General features: G+C 41.5%; 3 protein-coding genes across 5 annotated transcripts; 2 read left to right on the top strand and 1 right to left on the bottom strand.

Annotated features, from left to right (window-relative positions):
- Positions 1-342: 342 nt before the first annotated feature.
- Positions 343-1618, bottom strand: prss1 (serine protease 1). Its single transcript, XM_062422996.1, has 5 exons — positions 1579-1618; positions 1282-1438; positions 810-1063; positions 589-725; positions 343-492 (listed from the first exon to the last, which is right to left on the bottom strand). The coding sequence occupies exons 1-5, from the start codon at positions 1616-1618 to the stop codon at positions 343-345; spliced, it is 738 nt and encodes a 245-aa protein (XP_062278980.1).
- Positions 1619-5029: 3411 nt separating this feature from the next.
- Positions 5030-8818, top strand: si:ch211-261d7.3 (myb-related transcription factor, partner of profilin). 3 transcript variants are annotated; one of them, XM_062422977.1, is made up of 4 exons: positions 5030-5101; positions 5398-6084; positions 6492-6917; positions 7010-8818. In XM_062422977.1, exons 2-4 carry the CDS (start codon positions 5829-5831, stop codon positions 7873-7875), a joined length of 1548 nt encoding a protein of 515 aa, XP_062278961.1. In that variant the 5' UTR covers positions 5030-5101; positions 5398-5828; the 3' UTR covers positions 7876-8818. The 3 variants fall into 3 exon arrangements, with proteins under 3 accessions (XP_062278961.1, XP_062278958.1, XP_062278959.1); XM_062422974.1 differs by having other exon boundaries at positions 6492-6923; XM_062422975.1 differs by having other exon boundaries at positions 5032-6084; positions 6492-6923.
- Positions 8819-9114: 296 nt separating this feature from the next.
- On the top strand, positions 9115-16163 carry zgc:66448 (uncharacterized protein LOC327401 homolog). Its single transcript, XM_062422456.1, has 2 exons — positions 9115-9508; positions 11344-16163. The coding sequence occupies exons 1-2, from the start codon at positions 9115-9117 to the stop codon at positions 14892-14894; spliced, it is 3945 nt and encodes a 1314-aa protein (XP_062278440.1). The 3' UTR covers positions 14895-16163.
- The last annotated feature ends 955 nt before the right edge of the window (positions 16164-17118 follow it).

The raw sequence follows: 17118 nt of genomic DNA, 5'->3' as shown, positions 1-17118 counted from the left end.
CTTTATTTACAAAGGTCAACCATTAAATGTTTCTTTCCTACTCTGATTATACGATTCTGAAGCGAGAGACTACAAGATCCTTTTTGCAATCTTGACAATAAAATTAACTTGTGAATAATTAGCATCTTAAATCCTGGTAAAAACTTCAAATTTCATATTAAGTTTGTACATTTAGTTTCCTGCAAAATCAAATGTATAACTGTCCCAGCATCTTAAGTGATGAGTTAAAGTACAAAATACTGTAATGTCTAAAGAAGTCAAATAAAAGCGCTTTTTTAAAAAGTTACTTTTATTAAAGGGATGTACATTTAATATCCTAGAACAAACTGCTGTTAAGTGACTTTAGTTGGAGGACATGGTATTGCGAATCCAGGAGTTGTAGTTGCAGACCTTGGCATAGACTCCGGGCTTGTTCCTCTGGGCGCAGCCATAGCCCCAGGACACCACACCCTGCAGCTGATTGTTGCACACCACGGGGCCACCAGAGTCACCCTGACAGAGAGCAAGATAAGACAAAATGTGAGCAAAGATGTCCTGAAGCGTGGTTCATCCACTTTAAGAAACAGTGATGATGACTTTAGCTCATACCTGGCAGGAGTCCTTGCCTCCCTCCAGGAATCCAGCGCAGAACATGTTGGAGGTGATCTGTCCAGGGTAGGAGCTCCTGCAGCTGCTGTCGCTCAGGATGGGGGCATCCAGGCACCTCAGGCGATCAGGGTAGTAGCCTAGAGAGGAAGAGGGACAATACATGTGAATATTCATACATTTACCAAGTAGTTTCTCACACATGTTTGCAGTATTTCACTGACTTCCAGAGCTGCTGGTGCTGCCCCATCCAGAGATCAAACAGCGGGTTCCTGATCTGGCACAGCTGGAGGGCAGGGACACGGTGCGGATGTAGTTGTTCAGGGTGGCGGGCTTGCTCAGCTTGATCAGCATGATGTCATTGTCCAGGTTGCGGCTGTTGTAGCTAGGGTGCCTGATGACCTTAGCAGAGTTGATGAACTGCTCGGTGCCCTCATTGACAGCAATGTTGTGCTCACCAAGACGCACCTGGACACGGCTGTGCAGAAAGACATCAAAAGTAAATGAACATGATGTTACATTGCACTTGTGATCAGTGGGGTTTTTTCAACATATAAGTGTGTTTGGGGGAGTAATACTGCAAAACTGAGACTATGCTTTTACTATAAATGTTAACTTAATGTGTCTCCATCAAACTCTTAGATTAGAGAGGGCTTGTAGTGACATTTGAATCCAAAAAGTCATCTCTGTACTTACGACTTGTAGCAGTGAGCAGCAGACACCACCCAAGTGCTGGAGATCAGGGAACCGCCACAGAAGTGGTAGCCAGAGTTCAGGGAGACCTGGTAGGGCACAGAGTTCTTTCTGCACTCATATCCTCCCACAATCTTGTCATCCTCAATGGGAGCAGCATCTGATGGAAATAAGAGAATGAACCAGAAGTCATGTTTTGCAGTAGAATCCTTTTATGTAAATAATCCTTTAACTCTATCCTTACATGAAATGGTTAAAATTACTTGAAAACCAAAGTAAAATAGTAAGACTCAGACTCACATGCCACTGTGAACAGAGCTAGAAGAATGGAAGCCTTCATGGTGATTTCTGTCTGAGCCTCAGTGACTGCTCAGATGCTCTGTAGACCCTTTTTAACCCATTCTGTCCCTCTTCTATCTCATAGTCAAGGACACAGTTACATTTGTTGACTTTATCTTGTTGGGTAACGTGTGAAAACACATCTGGAAGACAGCAGCAAACGTACAGATTATGTAAACTTTAGAATCCACTTTAACCTAAACGCATGTATACCCATAAACACAGGAAGCTTCATTTCATGTATTTATCTCAAGTTGTGTCTCAGCGACACTATGTGTTTATGTGTACAATAGATACTATAACCATTATTCATAGATAAACAATTGTCAAAGTAATGTTATTCACTAACTGTCTGTGCTTTATCTTAGTATTTATTTCATTGACATACACTTTCTCAACTTGTATTTCTGGCCATGTATGAAATCCTCTCGAACCATGCAAAGATTACTTTATATCACATCAAAATGCGTACTCTGTATCATGTAAACCATCAGAAATGAAATGATTGTGGCTGTACAGTAACAGACGCATTTTGGAGATTTATTGAATTGACAAATGTTGATCTTTTGAAAAATGTTCTTTTCAGGAAAATTGAATTGGACACTTTCTCCTTCAAGTTGATGGGATGATGTGTCTAAACTTTTGACTGGTAATGCAACTTAAGTGCCATTTTTGTCATACTTAAAATATTGGTTGTTTATGCCCAAGACAGTCTCTTTAGTATGTTATGCTATATATTCTGTTCTGATACCATTTTAAATAACCAAACTAAATATAAAGTATATTTGAATACATTTAAGAATAGATTAAAAAAAATAAAATATTGACAATTTTTTAATTATTTAATGATAAAACAAAGTCTAGAAAATGTATTATTATTGTAATGAGGTTTTTCCCTCTGAGATTCAATGTCTGTCATGATTTGCAAGACAAGAAGATATACATAGCATTATGACAGAAACACATAACGTCAACATTTAGAGGTTTTGTCTTTTAAGATCTTTATTTTGAATATCTGCTGCAAAAAATGTTATTGAGAAATGTCAACATGTGCAATAACATCCTAAAAAATATTTTTTCATTCAGAATATTGTTGAATTTAATAGGATATTATTGTCCCAACCAGCACACTGTCAATGTGTAAATGCATTTATGTTCAAATGTAACCAGAACACAGTTTATTTTGAGTTTCATGATTTCAATTTTTCATGATAAATTTAATTTGAAACATTTTAGAAAAACATTTTTAGTGGTCTTAATCAGTAATACACATATCTGCAGTAGGCCTAATCTATATTTACTATTTATTTTGCTATTTAGAATGATAAATCTTATTGTCCATTTGTGTGAATGTTAGATGGAAGGATTTGGGGTAAGAGCAAATATTCTTTCCCTTTTCCCAAAATGTTCTTTTAATGTTTTATTTCCACAGACACTCAGAAGTATGCCTAGTTACCTCCTTTACTATATTTTTCTAAATATGCTATAGATCTCAGTACCAGAGGGCTGTGGAAGATCTTTAAAAAATCAGACAAATATTGTGGAAAATATTTTTTTATTACACACAAACCAACTTCACAATGTGCTCACAGTGACTTTGAGCAGTTGGCATTTTAAAGCCACTGCTCTCCCTAAAGGATTTTTCATTGTAGTGATTATACATTATCCCACCTGGGAAACACAGCAGCGAGGAGCACCTGGATTTTCTTGAGTAAGCATTTTTAATCTGACATCTACAGATACAGACAACACAGACTGGTCAGAAAAATACATGTTTATGGTTATTTTTTAAATTTATTTTCTAAATCATAGTAAATCATATCCATTATAATACTATTAATTGTAACGAAATAATTACAGTAAGGTTAGATGTAAGCAGGTGACAGATCATTAAACTCAAAAAGTTTCAAAAGTCAAAGTCAAAAGTCAAAGTCGGCTTTATTGTCAATTTCTTCACATGTTAAGGCATACAAAGGAATCGAAAATACGTTTCTCACTTTCCCACGGTGGAACAGATAAAGTGCACAGGCACAACAGATAAGACAGATGTTTCCTAACACTAAAGAGTAAACATTGAAGTGCACATCAGATAAGACATTTTCTAATAATAATATAAAAATAAAAAATAAAAAATAGAATGGATAGGCAGTAAGATAAAATAAGATTTTGGAGTCTACTTTTTTTATATGTAGGAAGTAGCAGCATAAGTTTCTGTATAGTTAAGTTGTGGTAGTGCAAAAAGGCAGTAATGGCAGTGCAAAAAGGCAGTAATAGCAGCAAAAAAGTTCTGTGAGTGTATATTTTTAACAGATACAGTGCAAGAAACAAGAAACAATGAAAATTTGCACAATAATACTGAGACTATAGTTTTGCTAAACTTTATTGAGTTAATAATTGATTGCCAAAGGAAATTTCTTGAAAGAACTGCTTCATTAAAAAGCTAATAAGATACGAATGACTAACTTGAGACTTAATTCTCCACACTTGTTGTTATAAAATCCACATTTGCATGCTCTTCTGTGACTGACTTAGGCGTGCACCAACTGTGTATAAGGCGTCTCATCTCCTTAGAATTAAGCAGTGTTGGGGAGTATACGTGTAACGGTGTTACATAATTTAATTACAAATCAAATGTAACCTTAATCCCTTATGTTACTGGGAACAAATGTGTAATTAGACTACAGTTACTTATGAAATGTTGACGATTACAAAGGGGGTTACATCTGAAGACCTTTTTAATATTTAAAATGTTACCGAATTGATGTTTTTAATTCTTTGGATAAATTATTTGGGCTTATTTGGAGCACACATGGGGTTAAATGGTGTCACAGTACCAATTAAGCTCATGCCAGACTTTTGACTTTTTTCATAAAATATATTATTATCTTATACTATTATATATAAAAATCTACATGAACTAATGAATACATTTTCAAATGAGGGATAAATCTTGCTTTATAAGAAATGATCTCCCTTATACATTATGTCAGTATCCATGAAAAACACCTGAACTTATAAGTTTTGATAGATATAGATTTTGGTGGACTTAATGGATAAACTTACCCCAACATTAGTTAGAAAATTAAAATAGTAATAAAATGTAATAAGTTACATTACTTTTATCAAGTAATTGAAATATATATTTTAAATAGGGTAACTAGTAATCTGTAATCTATTACATTTCTAAAGTAAACTTCCCAACCCTGGAATTAAGACACAATTAGTCAAATCCTTCCCAGGCCAATACCTATGAATTAACAGTTACACATCAGATCCTTTCCTGATCATTTGAGGAAACACCACAAAAATAAACCTGTCAAATACATTTGATCAACATCTCCACACTTTGATTGGTCCTGACTTACCACCCTCAGTGACGTCAACAGAAAGCGACCTTCCTCGGTTTGTGTATCGGCTGCTGAGCTAACAGCTGCACCGATTGTGTTTTGGTTTTGTTTTGCCTCCCATGTGCCGCTATCATGAGGTAGGAAACACAACAGCCTAACCTTTCAAATCATGTCTGCTCAGTTGTGGCTGGCGCTTCAGACGAAGCTGCGGCTTTGCCTGAAGCTGCTGTAGCCTGTCAGCTAACAGCTAGCTCCATTGCAAGATCAGCATCTAATGTATGCGGGATGCGCAACCATTGCGGATGTGGTGCAGAAAAAAATGCGCATCGATGCGACAGAATACAGAAGTCAACATGACGGCCAAATACGAGCACGTTAATGTTACTATGAGGCACAGTTGTAAAGGTGTGTTGTGTTTGTTGTTGTATTTCAGCTGTGGAGGCGATGCTCTGCCTGGATGATGCAGCCGGACGCTTACATGTAGCACTCAGCCTGCTCCAGTTTCTTTCCTCGCAGTGTATGTTTGCAGTAACATATCAGTGTAAATAAAATGATAGAAATGGATTCAAGCGGCTGCTGCTAACCATGAAGATCTTCATGCTGTAATCAGACACCCTGATTGTCACTAAGATGCATTAATGACTTGATTCATTTAATGGATAGTTTTAAAAACAGTATTTCAAGAAACTATAATTCTGCATATCACAACAAATCACCCCCTCATGATCTGATACAGTATACTGAATAGCTAAAATGTCTTTGGCAGTAGGTCCAGTGATACCTTGAACTTGTGTTAATGGGGCCTCAGCTGTCGATATCAGAATTGGCCCACCAGTCAGTTCTGCTGTAAATCAGGTCCAACCCATGACTGAGTACTACGAGGAGGGGGGGCTGCTGTACGAGCAATCACCTCCCATGCACATCAAAGTGGAGTCTCCGGAGGGACCCTTTGGAGGGGGAATCTCAGAAAACGGCTTCCCTAGGGAGGATGACGACTCGGAGGGCAGCTGTGACCAGAGCAGTGGATTACCTGGGGGACTCCCTTTCAATGTGGTAGTGGTGCACCCGAACATCATGGCACCTGGCATGTCCTCAGACGACCTCTTGTCCATTGAACAAAGTAAGTCTGAATAAGATTAAGGCCATTATGGGAAACTGAATCCCACATTTCCTTGTTTACTTGCACACTTCTGCACAGCATGTGGATCTTAATGGAGACAGTGTTTAAACCTGGTGGTCTATTATGGAATTTATTTTATCAGCATTATACCAAAACACATTCAGAATGTGCATTAACCACTTGTATCCATACTAATCACCTGTAGCATTGCTGCAAGGCTCCATTGTGATCCCTCAAGGAAGCCTGGAGTTATTTTAATGCTCCATCGCTTGCTTAAAGTACTTATAGTTGAATAGGTTTTGCCTTCACACAATGGAAATAAGACCTTTTCCTTACAAAGTACATTTAACTTCACTTTATATTTTTCCTTTCCCTTTGGTGTTGTCCTCTCACCTTTCTCTCAACAGACAGAGCTATGTCAGCTGCACTGGCTGCTGGTGGTGCAGGGAAAAGAAAGAGTCGTTTCAGTGGAGCAGAGCTGGAGGTGTTGGTGTCAGAAGTCACTCGGTGTGAGGGAGAGCTTTTCGGTCCTGCAGGGAGGCTCAGACGACGGGAGAGAGAACGTATCTGGGCAGGAATCCTTGAGAGAGTCAACGCTGTGTCCAGAGTCCCACGCACGCTTCGAGAGGTGAAGAAGCGTTGGGATGACTTAAAGAGACGCAACGGAGGCAGGCTAGCCGATGCCCGTCACCGAACCTGTTACTTGCCATCCAGCAGAGGGGCATCGATGCTCGGCCGTCCTTCCCAGTCAAGTCCCAGGCTTCAACATGCCAGGCAAAAGCAAAGCACCAGACCAAAGCCCAGTTTCCCATGCTTCCCCGACTCTGATACTGGTAAAAGTGAGTTGTTACTCAGGTACTTTTCTTTGTATCTTCCGTAGAAGTAACTAACATCTACTGTGGTTTTGTTGTGTCCCTTTTTGCAGGTATTGGAGTGGAAGGGTCAGAGAGAGATTGTTTGGAAAAGGATGAGGACAATCCTGAGCGTGACAGAGATGTAGGCGACCCTGAATGTGAACCAGTAGAGAACAGCATGGAGGACAAACTGGGATTAGGACTGGGTCTGGGCATTGGACCACCCCCTCCATCAGAACGATGGCTGCCTCCTTCTCCGCTCTACAGTGCTCCTTTCCTCAATGGTAGCCCCCAGCCTAGCAGTCCTCAGCCATCACTTGGGGCACAGCAAGGTCCTCTTGAAGCCCCAACGCGCAGCTCCTGGCTTGAAGATGAGCTACGAGGGTTAGGGGAAGCAGCAATTCAACTGGGAAATCGGGTAGAGAAGAGTCTGCGGGAGTTTGGGGACAGTTTCAGACAGGACATGAGGACACTTGTCGCTTCGCAAGAGGCATTAGCGGTCAGCTTGCAGCAAAACAATGTCCTCTTGCAAAGGCTGTTAGGAGTGCTGGAGGCCCAGCAACAACCACAGCCACAGCAACAACATCGTGTACAACAAGCACACCAATCACAAACATCTCAACAGCACTTACAGCCACAGCCGGCTCAGACACAGCAGCAGCTACAACACATAGAACCCCAACAGCAGCAACAGAGAATTGAAGCACCCCAGCAACCACAACTACAACAGCCTCATGTAGTACAGCAACAACACCAAACGCAAATACATCAGCCACAGCATTCAAATAATCAGTCAGCTGTAGTGACGGTACCTGCACCATCGTCACCCGACGTACATGGCACTTTTTCCTCTGATCCACCCACTGGCACGAATGGCAGTGTGCAGAGGCCGCGACGCGGAAGAGCTGTCGATCACAGGCGCAGAAGACGACGCTGATCAGAAAGTAAAATAGAAAAAATAAAAACTCAAAGTGCACATCACGCATCATTTGGTGTTTCAAACTGTGACAAGAAATCATGCCCTTTTTCTAATGACAGTATTTATTTAAAAGTTAATTGGAGTCTTGCTTCTGACTCCAAGTCAGTAATCCATCTTGTACTTAAGTTTGTCCTCAGAAAGGACTGAAGTGGATAAGAAAATTAGACACATGAGACAATAGGGTGGCCTTAATGTTAGCCTGGGTTTTCAGACATACATATTCTTGTGCTAGAAGACTTCCTGACAAACAGTTGCTCTATGGAGCTTCACCCATGGGACTCACATTCCCCAGTCAACGACATACTGTAGGTGCTGATGTTTAACATGCATGTCACAGTACATGCTTTACAGCAGAGCTGTGAAGCTCATGATGCTGTTAATAGTTAAGTACTGTCTAAAATGCTCCTGATACACTAACTACATTGTCATCAAGTACTTGTAATCTGCAGTTGTTACCATATATTGTAGTTATACAGCTATTGTAATTACCTGCTAATGTATGCTTGTGTTTTTTAACAGTTTCATGGTACATACTTTTCCAGCTTTGGTTGGACAATAAAGTTAGACTGTGTTCTGTTCAGTGTATTTTGAGACAAAAATGTTTTGCAGAGTTGCCAGTTTTTGGTGATATGAAAACAAGAACCCTTTGAGCATAAGCAACAGTAGGCTTCAGATTTTAATTAATCTATTTCTGGTGGAATTTAAAAAGCATACATCAGTATGTAGGGCTATTTATTATATTCTTGCATGCAGTATGATGGATGTATTTGTAGGTAGTTGCAAAGAAACAGCATATGGCCATCATCTACGTAGTTTTGCACAAGCTATATTTTGTAGATAGCTACTGTTCTGATGAAATGTAACTCAACTTTAATAAAAATCAGACATGGACTACAAATTAATCCAGCTGGTCACTTGTGTATTTGTCATATAGTGTGTAAAAAAAAAGGGTCATATTTAAAAGTTTAAATCAAGTTGTGACGAGTGCTTGGTGTGTACAACAACACAATCACAGTAGTTGTAAAGAGAGAGATGTCTCATTTAAAGCTTCATATTATTCTTTTTTTCTGAAACTAGAAAATAGAGCTGAGTGTGAGTGCTTTATTGTGAAGATTTCAACCGGAAGGCACATTCCTGGTACAGGCTGGGTAGCATGTTGTGCTCTGTGGAGTGGACAAGGGGGTGCATGGGTGAAACATGGCCGCCGTAGACCCATCGGAGTCTCTGAAACGACAGAAATCCCCTGCGGAGGAGGTGGAAACATCTGGGGAGAGGACAGGGGCGGCGGAGCCAGAGTGCAGCTCAGGCAAGACAGATGAAACCAAGGTTAATAAAACCCAGGAGAGCTGTGACGGAGAGCAGAGAGCCGATATTGGGAGCGACGGCGGCTGTGTTGCCAGCCATTCTGAGGTTAGTGTCGAGTCCGGTGCTGGAGCCGACAAAACGACATGTCATTTACCGGAGGACCTAACATCGGCTGAAAAAATGGCCGAGGCTCCTGGAGGCGACCAGCGGGCTTTCGACTGGTCCGAGACTGAAGACGACGACGAAGAAGAGACGAAAACACACCAGGAGGAAAATGATGAGCGCGGTATGCTAACGGTGTTAATGTATTTTACGGTTAGCTTTAGCCTCCAGGCTAACCTGAGCTACACCTCTCACTCCCGGTGTTGTGGGTTGAAGTCTGTTTCCCCGTCCATATGTGTTTACCCCTCACCTGAAACTGCACCAAACCGAAGCAAGGCTGGTGTCTTTGTGAAGCACCTTTCAACAACAAGGCAGTTTAAAGACAAAGTGCAAAAGAAACACATTGTAAAAAGACATTTAAATACAGTCGAAATAGTTAGTAAAGACTGAGGAGAACAGAAAATATAAATACGATAAAATGCAATGAATGATGAAGCAAGAGAATAAAAGTGACAGTGCAGTGCAAAAAGATTTAATCAAAGGCAGCAACAATCAGAAAAGTCTCCAGCCTTGATTTGAAATCACTGTGAGAGCTGCAGATTTTGGGGGTTTGTTCCACAAATGTGAAGCATAAAAACAGGTTCAGTGTTAATGTTGGTCGGGCGAGTGGGTCAGAAATCTACATGCCTAAAGTCAAATTTTATTTGCCCTTGGTTGGTTTACCTGTTTTAATTTAAGTAAATAAAACAGAACGACACAGAGTGTCAAAGATGTGAAGCAAGAAACATTGTTGCACATTGAAAATAGTCTGACCTGTCCCCTATATTTCATTTCTGGTTTTCATCTTTGTGCCTATCGGAAAACATACAGCATCATAGATATATCTGTGAATGGCCCATAAAGGCTGACAGATTTATCAGTCAGACTCTACTTTTAATCATTGTGCCTTGGCCAAGAGCGAAATCAAGGGTGAAATCTTCAGTCAGGCATTTGGGGGGAACAAGTGGGTACGGGGTGGGGTTGAGGTGGAGGTGCAGTAGTTTATTTGTGGTTATCACTTTTTGGGTAGACAATCAAACTAATGAACAATTAAGTTAACCCTAACCCTTACCACTGCCATAAATACTTTTGAGAACGAGAAACATTAAAGAGGGAAATGAGGAAGTTTGGAATAGAAGAAATTAGTCTAAAATGTATTTGCTGGGTTAGGGAGTCTGTTTCATTATTTGAAAGAAATTAGGCTGATGAAATGTTAAGGACGGATCACAACATTTTCAATGTGCAAGAATGTTTGTTGCTTCTCATCTATGATAGTCTGTGTTATTGTTCTGTTTTATTTACTTAAATTCAACATTAACTATTTGATAACTTGCCCTTATACAATACAGTTTGTATAGATTGTATACATTGACTTAAGACAAGTAGATTTCTGACCCACTCTATCAACGAGAAAGTGAAAAGAACATTAATGTTGAACCCTGCAACAAACCTGGATACATTCAGTGACACCTGAACGACAGTTAAGACAGACAGATGACAGACCTAAAGCTCCAGCACTGCACTCACGGCTGTTGACATGAACACAAATTGGAATTGTTTAAACGCTGAATATTGAGGGGAATAAATAAACTTTCATTCTGCTTCCGGGGAGAATCTGCAAATGTTGGGGGGACATGAGTGCCCTGTCCTCAGCGTTGATTACACGCCTGCACCCACCCTTATCCCTACCCCACTGATGTGCATAACCTGACCCTGAAGTTCACCTTGACGTGAACCATGCTATGCCTAACCATAACCCAAGTTCTAACCCCAACGGCAGAGATGGGGCTACAAAAAGCACAATTTTGAGGGGAACATTATTTTGTGGGGGGGGGACTTTGACACAACACTGGTCTAGTACACACCTTAAACTGTGTGCTACAATGGACAGCTGTGTTTCATGCAATATGTCACATTAACAAGATTGTTACTGTTTTTTTCTACTTGCTAAGTTGTTTATTATGATGTTTTTTTTTCCAGACCCCAAAACTGTCACTGAGGCTGGTAAGGAGTTTCAGCAGGAAACACATTTTGATGCTAACATTGTCTGTGACGCAGAGGAGATTCGTGAGAAGGGAAAAATCTGTTGTGATGAGAAGAAAGCAGAGAAAGAACCAGCGGAAGAAGTCGTAGGGATAGAGGATGTGCCTGACGACAATGAAGAGGCAGACAAAGGTGGGGACGCTGATTTGACAGCTAAGCCAAGGAAGTGCCGCTTGGTGTGCAAGGAGTGTGGGAAGTGCTTCAATCGGCGCGAGACGTTCAACCTTCACCGCCACTTTCATGCACATGAGGACGAGCTCACGCCCCTCACCTGTAAAGAATGCGGCCTTACCTTTCAGCACCGCAGCAGCCTCATTAAACACAGAAATGAACATAAAGAGAAGGAGGAGCATCTTGTAACTCCAAAGAAGGAGGTGCAAACAAAGGAGGAGGGTAGTTTTGAGTGTGCAGAATGTGAGAGGATCTTCTCCACGCTGGATAAGCTGAGGGACCACAACTGCAGCAATATAACAGAAAAGCCTTATCACTGCCCGCTGTGCCGACAAGAATTCCAGTTTAAGGTATCAGTAACTAAGCACATGATGACCCACTCCCAGGATTGCTTCTTCACATGCCAAGAGTGCAATCACTCTTTCCCGAACAGTATGGCCCTGCGCTTCCACCAGCGATGTCATGGCGCACTTAAACCTTATGAATGCCCAGAATGCGGCATGGTTTTCAAACACTACTCCGTCATGGAAGACCACCGTCGCAAGCACACAGACAACACACGCTCTCACTTGTGCAACATCTGCGGTAAAACCTTCAAGTACAGCAGCCTTCTCCATCAGCATCAGTATCTGCACACAGGCCAGAAGCCTTTCCGCTGCCCTGAATGCGGGAAAAAATTTGCCTTTGCTCAAAACATGAAGGCTCACTGCCGCCAGCACAGACTGCATGAAACCAACCCGCTCTCTTCCAGCGAGCAACCCAGCAAGCAGGCCCCTGTGTCTGCACAAGAGACAGTCAGAGGAAAAGAGAACACACACCAGAGCGAGGAGCCGAAACGCACATTCAACTGCCCCCTTTGTCCCCAGAACTTCTGTACACCGGCTAACCTGAGAGCCCACATGCTTATTCATGAGGCAGAGTATGAGAAGCTGGAGAGGACACCCAAACCCCCACGGCCGATTAGCAAGTTCTGGGATAAAGGACACAACTGTCCCCACTGCCCATGTGTTTATCGTAATGAAACAAGTTTGAAATTACATTTGTTAAGTGTCCACAAGGATGTAGCACAATATTTAGAAAAGGGGCCACCAGTGCCTCAAAAACAAGTTACTCCATTAAGCAGCGATAATGTGCAGGGAAAGTGGAAAATTGATGGTGCAAGTGTAAGATCGTACAAGTGTGAGTGCGGAAAAACTTTCCGCCATCGTTCTGTGTTAGAGTTGCATATGCGCATACATTCCAAGGACAAGCCTTACCAGTGCAAAGTGTGTGGCAAGGGCTTTAGATTCAGTAGCTACTTACAGCAGCATCTCATCATCCACACGGGCAAGAAGCCATACAAATGTCCCGACTGTGGGAAGGATTTTGCCTTCATGCAGAACATGAAAACCCATCAAAAGCTGCATCAAGAGAAACCATTTCGCTGCACCAGCTGCCGTAAAGGCTACAGCGATGAGACCCAACTGCAGCACCATATGTTATCACATAATGGTGAGAAACCTCATAAGTGCGACCTTTGTGACAAGAGTTTCGGATTAGCTTATCTGCTCCGTGATCACATGAACACACATACAGGAGAGAGACCTCATCGCTGTGATGAATGTCACAAAACCTTTTCCTGGTTCAGCAGCCTGCTAGTACACCAGAAGATCCATGCTCGCAAGCGCCAGGGTTTCAGTCAGTATAATTCATTCCCAATGGGTGCTAGGATGAGAGGCAGGGGTAGTAGGGGGAGGAGAGGGGGGAGGCTCATGTGGGGCTGGTCTAGACCATTAGGAGGCTCAGGGATGGTTAACTCTCACCCACCTCCATATGCAGTTTCTGCACAGAGAGAGGCTGAGCTGCACAGGAGAGCAGTCCAGCCACAATCCTCCATGCTCTCATCTCGTTTGGAATTACAAGGCAGGCAGCAGAAGGAGGCTTGGCTGTCCGAGATGCACCCTCCACCTGTTCAGTGGAAGGTGGATGGCGGAGAAGTCATGCCTGTCCCTTCGTCACAACAGCCACACACGGCTTCACAACAGACACAGTTTGACAGCCCACCACAGTCAGGCCTACAGCAGCACCACCAGAGGCCCGGCTGGGCAGATAGTCCATCTGCTCCGACTTTAGACTCATCTCACAAGAAAGAGAATGCTGTCTCTATTGTCAGCTCCAACCCAGCAGCTGTGCCAAAAAAACCTAGTCCATCAGCAGTGAGTGAGCTGGAGCAGCACAGGCAGCCCAAGCCTGTCACCTGGAGTAGCACGCCCATATCCACAGCTGTAGCTTCCACAAGCTCATTGCAACATGAATTTTCTCTCTCGTCCCCCTACATTGATGGGGCAGCGTTGTGGAGTGTCAGACCTGCTCTACTGGCAAATTCACAGAACTCTCCAAATAAGCTCAATCAAGAGCTTCAACTGCCAAGATGGCCAGGTGCCCCAGTGTCAACTCAAAAGGAGCCATCCACACCTCCTAAAAAAGAGGACAATAGAGTGTGGGACCTGAGTAATCCTCAAGTAACACCATCGACTGTTAGCCAACCAGAGAAGCCATGGAATGGCTGTGAGCCACAAAAGCAGTGGGCTTCAGGCTTAGCAGGTGCCTCCACCTCAGCTCAAATAGACCAAAGCAGTGCTATGCCAGTATTAACTTCTGTTTCTCATGGGGTAGGTAGCACCTTGTGGGACATGCAAACACCTCCAGGAATTCCAAAGACTATAAACTCCCCTGAGAAATTATTAAACAATCAAGATTTTCAGCTACAACAAAAGCAGGTGTCATCTGGCTGGACCAGTGTACAGACAGCGACACAGAAGGTTCCCATCTCCATACAATACGAGCCCCATCGTTTTGGCCAGGGGATAGGGACACCAGTTTGGGGCTTCCAAAATAATCCTGTGGGTCCTCAGACGCTGCTTACGGGGCAACTCAAACCAGGGAATGGACAGGAGCTGCAGAAGCAACCAATGGTAACTGGCACACAAATTATCATAAATCAGCCTTCTCCTTTTTTCTCACCTCCACTTGCTCCGCTCCCTCCTCTTGCTTTGCCTGGGCCTCACCCTCTTCACTCTGTTGCAGTTGGTGCACTTCCGAGACCCCCGCACCCAAATATTTTTTTCACACCACAGGCAGTCATGAGCGAGAGGGCGCACATGCCACAGACTCTGTCCCTACCTCAGCTTGCCCCGCAGACAGAACCTCACAAACTTGGACCCCGTTTGCCTTTTGCTCCCGAACGGCTTCTCCAGTGCATGATATGCGGGTGCTCTCTTCCTCGCGAGCTGGATCTACAAATGCATTACTTGCAACATGCACAAGGAGAAATTTGACATTTCTACACTAGCAGCAAGATTTAGTTATGTTTTTATACATTTTATTCAGTTGAATCTCATTACTTTGACCCTCAGTGGTGCAGTTGACCAGTTGACTGGACGGGCATTAGAAACAAAAAGATAAGTGAAACTTGATTTAGCGGGCACACTTGATTGAATTTGGTTCTTGTTGTACTCATTTTTAAATCTAAATTAGCCTACACACACTGTCAGTTAGAATAGAGGGGTGTACACACGTGTCATAGATTCAGTTTCACCATCTTTTTAAATGCATTAAGTTATCCAAATATTTAACTGGCATAAACAACGTCCGAGGGGTGCAGATTAGTGAGATTCTACAGTCTACATTTCATTTATTGCCAATGACATTTAGATTTAGATAATATTAGTACTTTTAGAGTTTTGCCCATATGCCATGACCCATTTGAACTGTGTTTCTCATGTACAGTATACTGTGTGCCTTTTATGAGTACAGTCTGCATGTCTGCTGTCTTGGTATTCTAGGCCTAGTTTGTGCTTAAGGTAGACTCAACAATGTGACCTCACTCCCAAAAACACAGATAAATTGTTTCAACGATACTGTAAAGAAATGTCAGAATATCCAATGAAAAGCTGACTACAACTTGTCAAGAAGCACTCGTAGTCACAGGGCCATTGGCTGGGTCCAAATCTCTTGAGTAAAGTTCTCATCATGATATACATTTGTCAGAAGCAATTATATCTGTAAACGAAGTATAGAACGGTTACCATTTAAAGGTCATTTCACAGTAAATTTTCTGTAAATTTAACTCCTGGGTGATAAATGGGAACAGGGAGCAAGTAGCGTCGTTACACAATTATTGCTGACACTGTTGTCAATTTTGTAATAAATTAAACTTGGATCTATGTGATGTTTTGTCAGTATTTTACACAATGGCAAGACAATAATGAGATAAACGATATACAACTATATTTTGCTCCATCAGGTCCAGTCAGAGTAGCACATTTCTGGCAATGAGTCATGACCAATACATTTCATTAGATGATTCTAGTTGACAATACTTAGCACCTACTATAAACTGCTGAGTGCCATGTGCTGTCTCTCACAAAAATTACCGCCTCTGATTGGAATGTACAAATATTTATAAAGTCCATTTTTCAATACAGTTCGATGTATTTTTTTGTGAATAATGAATGAATTTATTCCATAACTGTAGATTTAGCTGAGTACAGAACTCCTCTTATATGATAATAGGCATTTGAGTAGGTGTGGTTGCCCAGTAAATGACTGAAACTCTTTATTACTACTGTAAAATAAAACACACAGTCCATTTGTACAAAATGAACCGTCCCTGTGCATCTTAACATTCAGCGTCTTAAGCTTCAAAAACATGTCCCTTCTACCTCTATCCACTGTTTTAGCATGGAACAAAATAGAAATTTCCCGTGATGTCTACATATTGGATTAAATAAAACTTGCCTTTGATTATAATGTTGTGTTGCACTTACTTGTTAGGTAAACCTTTAATATTTGAACGTCAGTATTATACTCATATTGCAAAAACAACAATAAAAGGATTTCATCCTGTTTTGATAAATTTCCAGATTTCAAAGTCTATCTTCTTTTTTTACACATTTGGTTTGAGAAGAGAATTAATGAAGTAAAAGGAAACATGGAGGGTAACCCTGTTTGTATGAAAAACCTGTAGGTAGTTTTGGATTTCTTTCAGAAAAATTAGACCAGTAGTAAGAAAGTGAACATGCAGATTACGATGAATAATTCAGGACTTTTTGTATGAAATGGTCACTCTTGGAGAAAGACCACAAATACAATGTAATGAGTCATTAACCTGATAAATGTGACACATTCGCCAAACAAACTCCTACTTATTCATAATTTATTATTCTAACATGAATTATATTGCATTTTCTTCTAACACTGAAAATAGTGTGCTGTGTTTTCAGTGTATTTAACTGTAGTGGAAAACTAAATTGTACCCAGTGTAAAGAGTTGTACAGATTTAAATGTGCAGTGTATAGAATAAAGTGACATCTATTGGAAAAGACTTGGCAGAAATATAATATAATCATAAATTTGTTTTAATTAGTGCATAATCACCTGAATATAAGAACGTTTTTTTGTTACCTTAAAATTAGCCTTTATATCCACATAGGCAGAGGGGACTCTTTCATTAGGGGCAGCCATGTTGCTCCACAATGTTTCTACAGTAGCCCAGAACAA

Source organism: Scomber scombrus, chromosome 7 (assembly GCF_963691925.1).
Source record: "Scomber scombrus chromosome 7, fScoSco1.1, whole genome shotgun sequence".
Lineage (NCBI taxonomy): Eukaryota > Metazoa > Chordata > Actinopteri > Scombriformes > Scombridae > Scomber > Scomber scombrus.
Note: the sequence above shows the minus strand (reverse complement) of the source record. Positions and strands in the feature narration are given on the sequence as shown.

Coding starts and splice junctions, on each gene's coding strand:
- prss1 (XM_062422996.1), bottom strand. CDS start 1,618: ATGAAGGCTTCCATTCTTCTAGCTCTGTTCACAGTGGCAT. Junction 1,064..1,281: donor GCTGCTCACTGCTACAAGTC/GTAAGTACAGAG, acceptor CTTTCTGCACAG/CCGTGTCCAGGTGCGTCTTG. Junction 493..588: donor GAGGCAAGGACTCCTGCCAG/GTATGAGCTAAA, acceptor GCTCTCTGTCAG/GGTGACTCTGGTGGCCCCGT.
- si:ch211-261d7.3 (XM_062422974.1), top strand. CDS start 5,829: ATGACTGAGTACTACGAGGAGGGGGGGCTGCTGTACGAGCAATCACCT. Junction 6,085..6,491: donor CCTCTTGTCCATTGAACAAA/GTAAGTCTGAAT, acceptor TTCTCTCAACAG/ACAGAGCTATGTCAGCTGCA. Junction 6,924..7,009: donor CGACTCTGATACTGGTAAAA/GTGAGTTGTTAC, acceptor CCCTTTTTGCAG/GTATTGGAGTGGAAGGGTCA.
- zgc:66448 (XM_062422456.1), top strand. CDS start 9,115: ATGGCCGCCGTAGACCCATCGGAGTCTCTGAAACGACAGAAATCCCCT. Junction 9,509..11,343: donor GGAGGAAAATGATGAGCGCG/GTATGCTAACGG, acceptor TTTTTTTTCCAG/ACCCCAAAACTGTCACTGAG.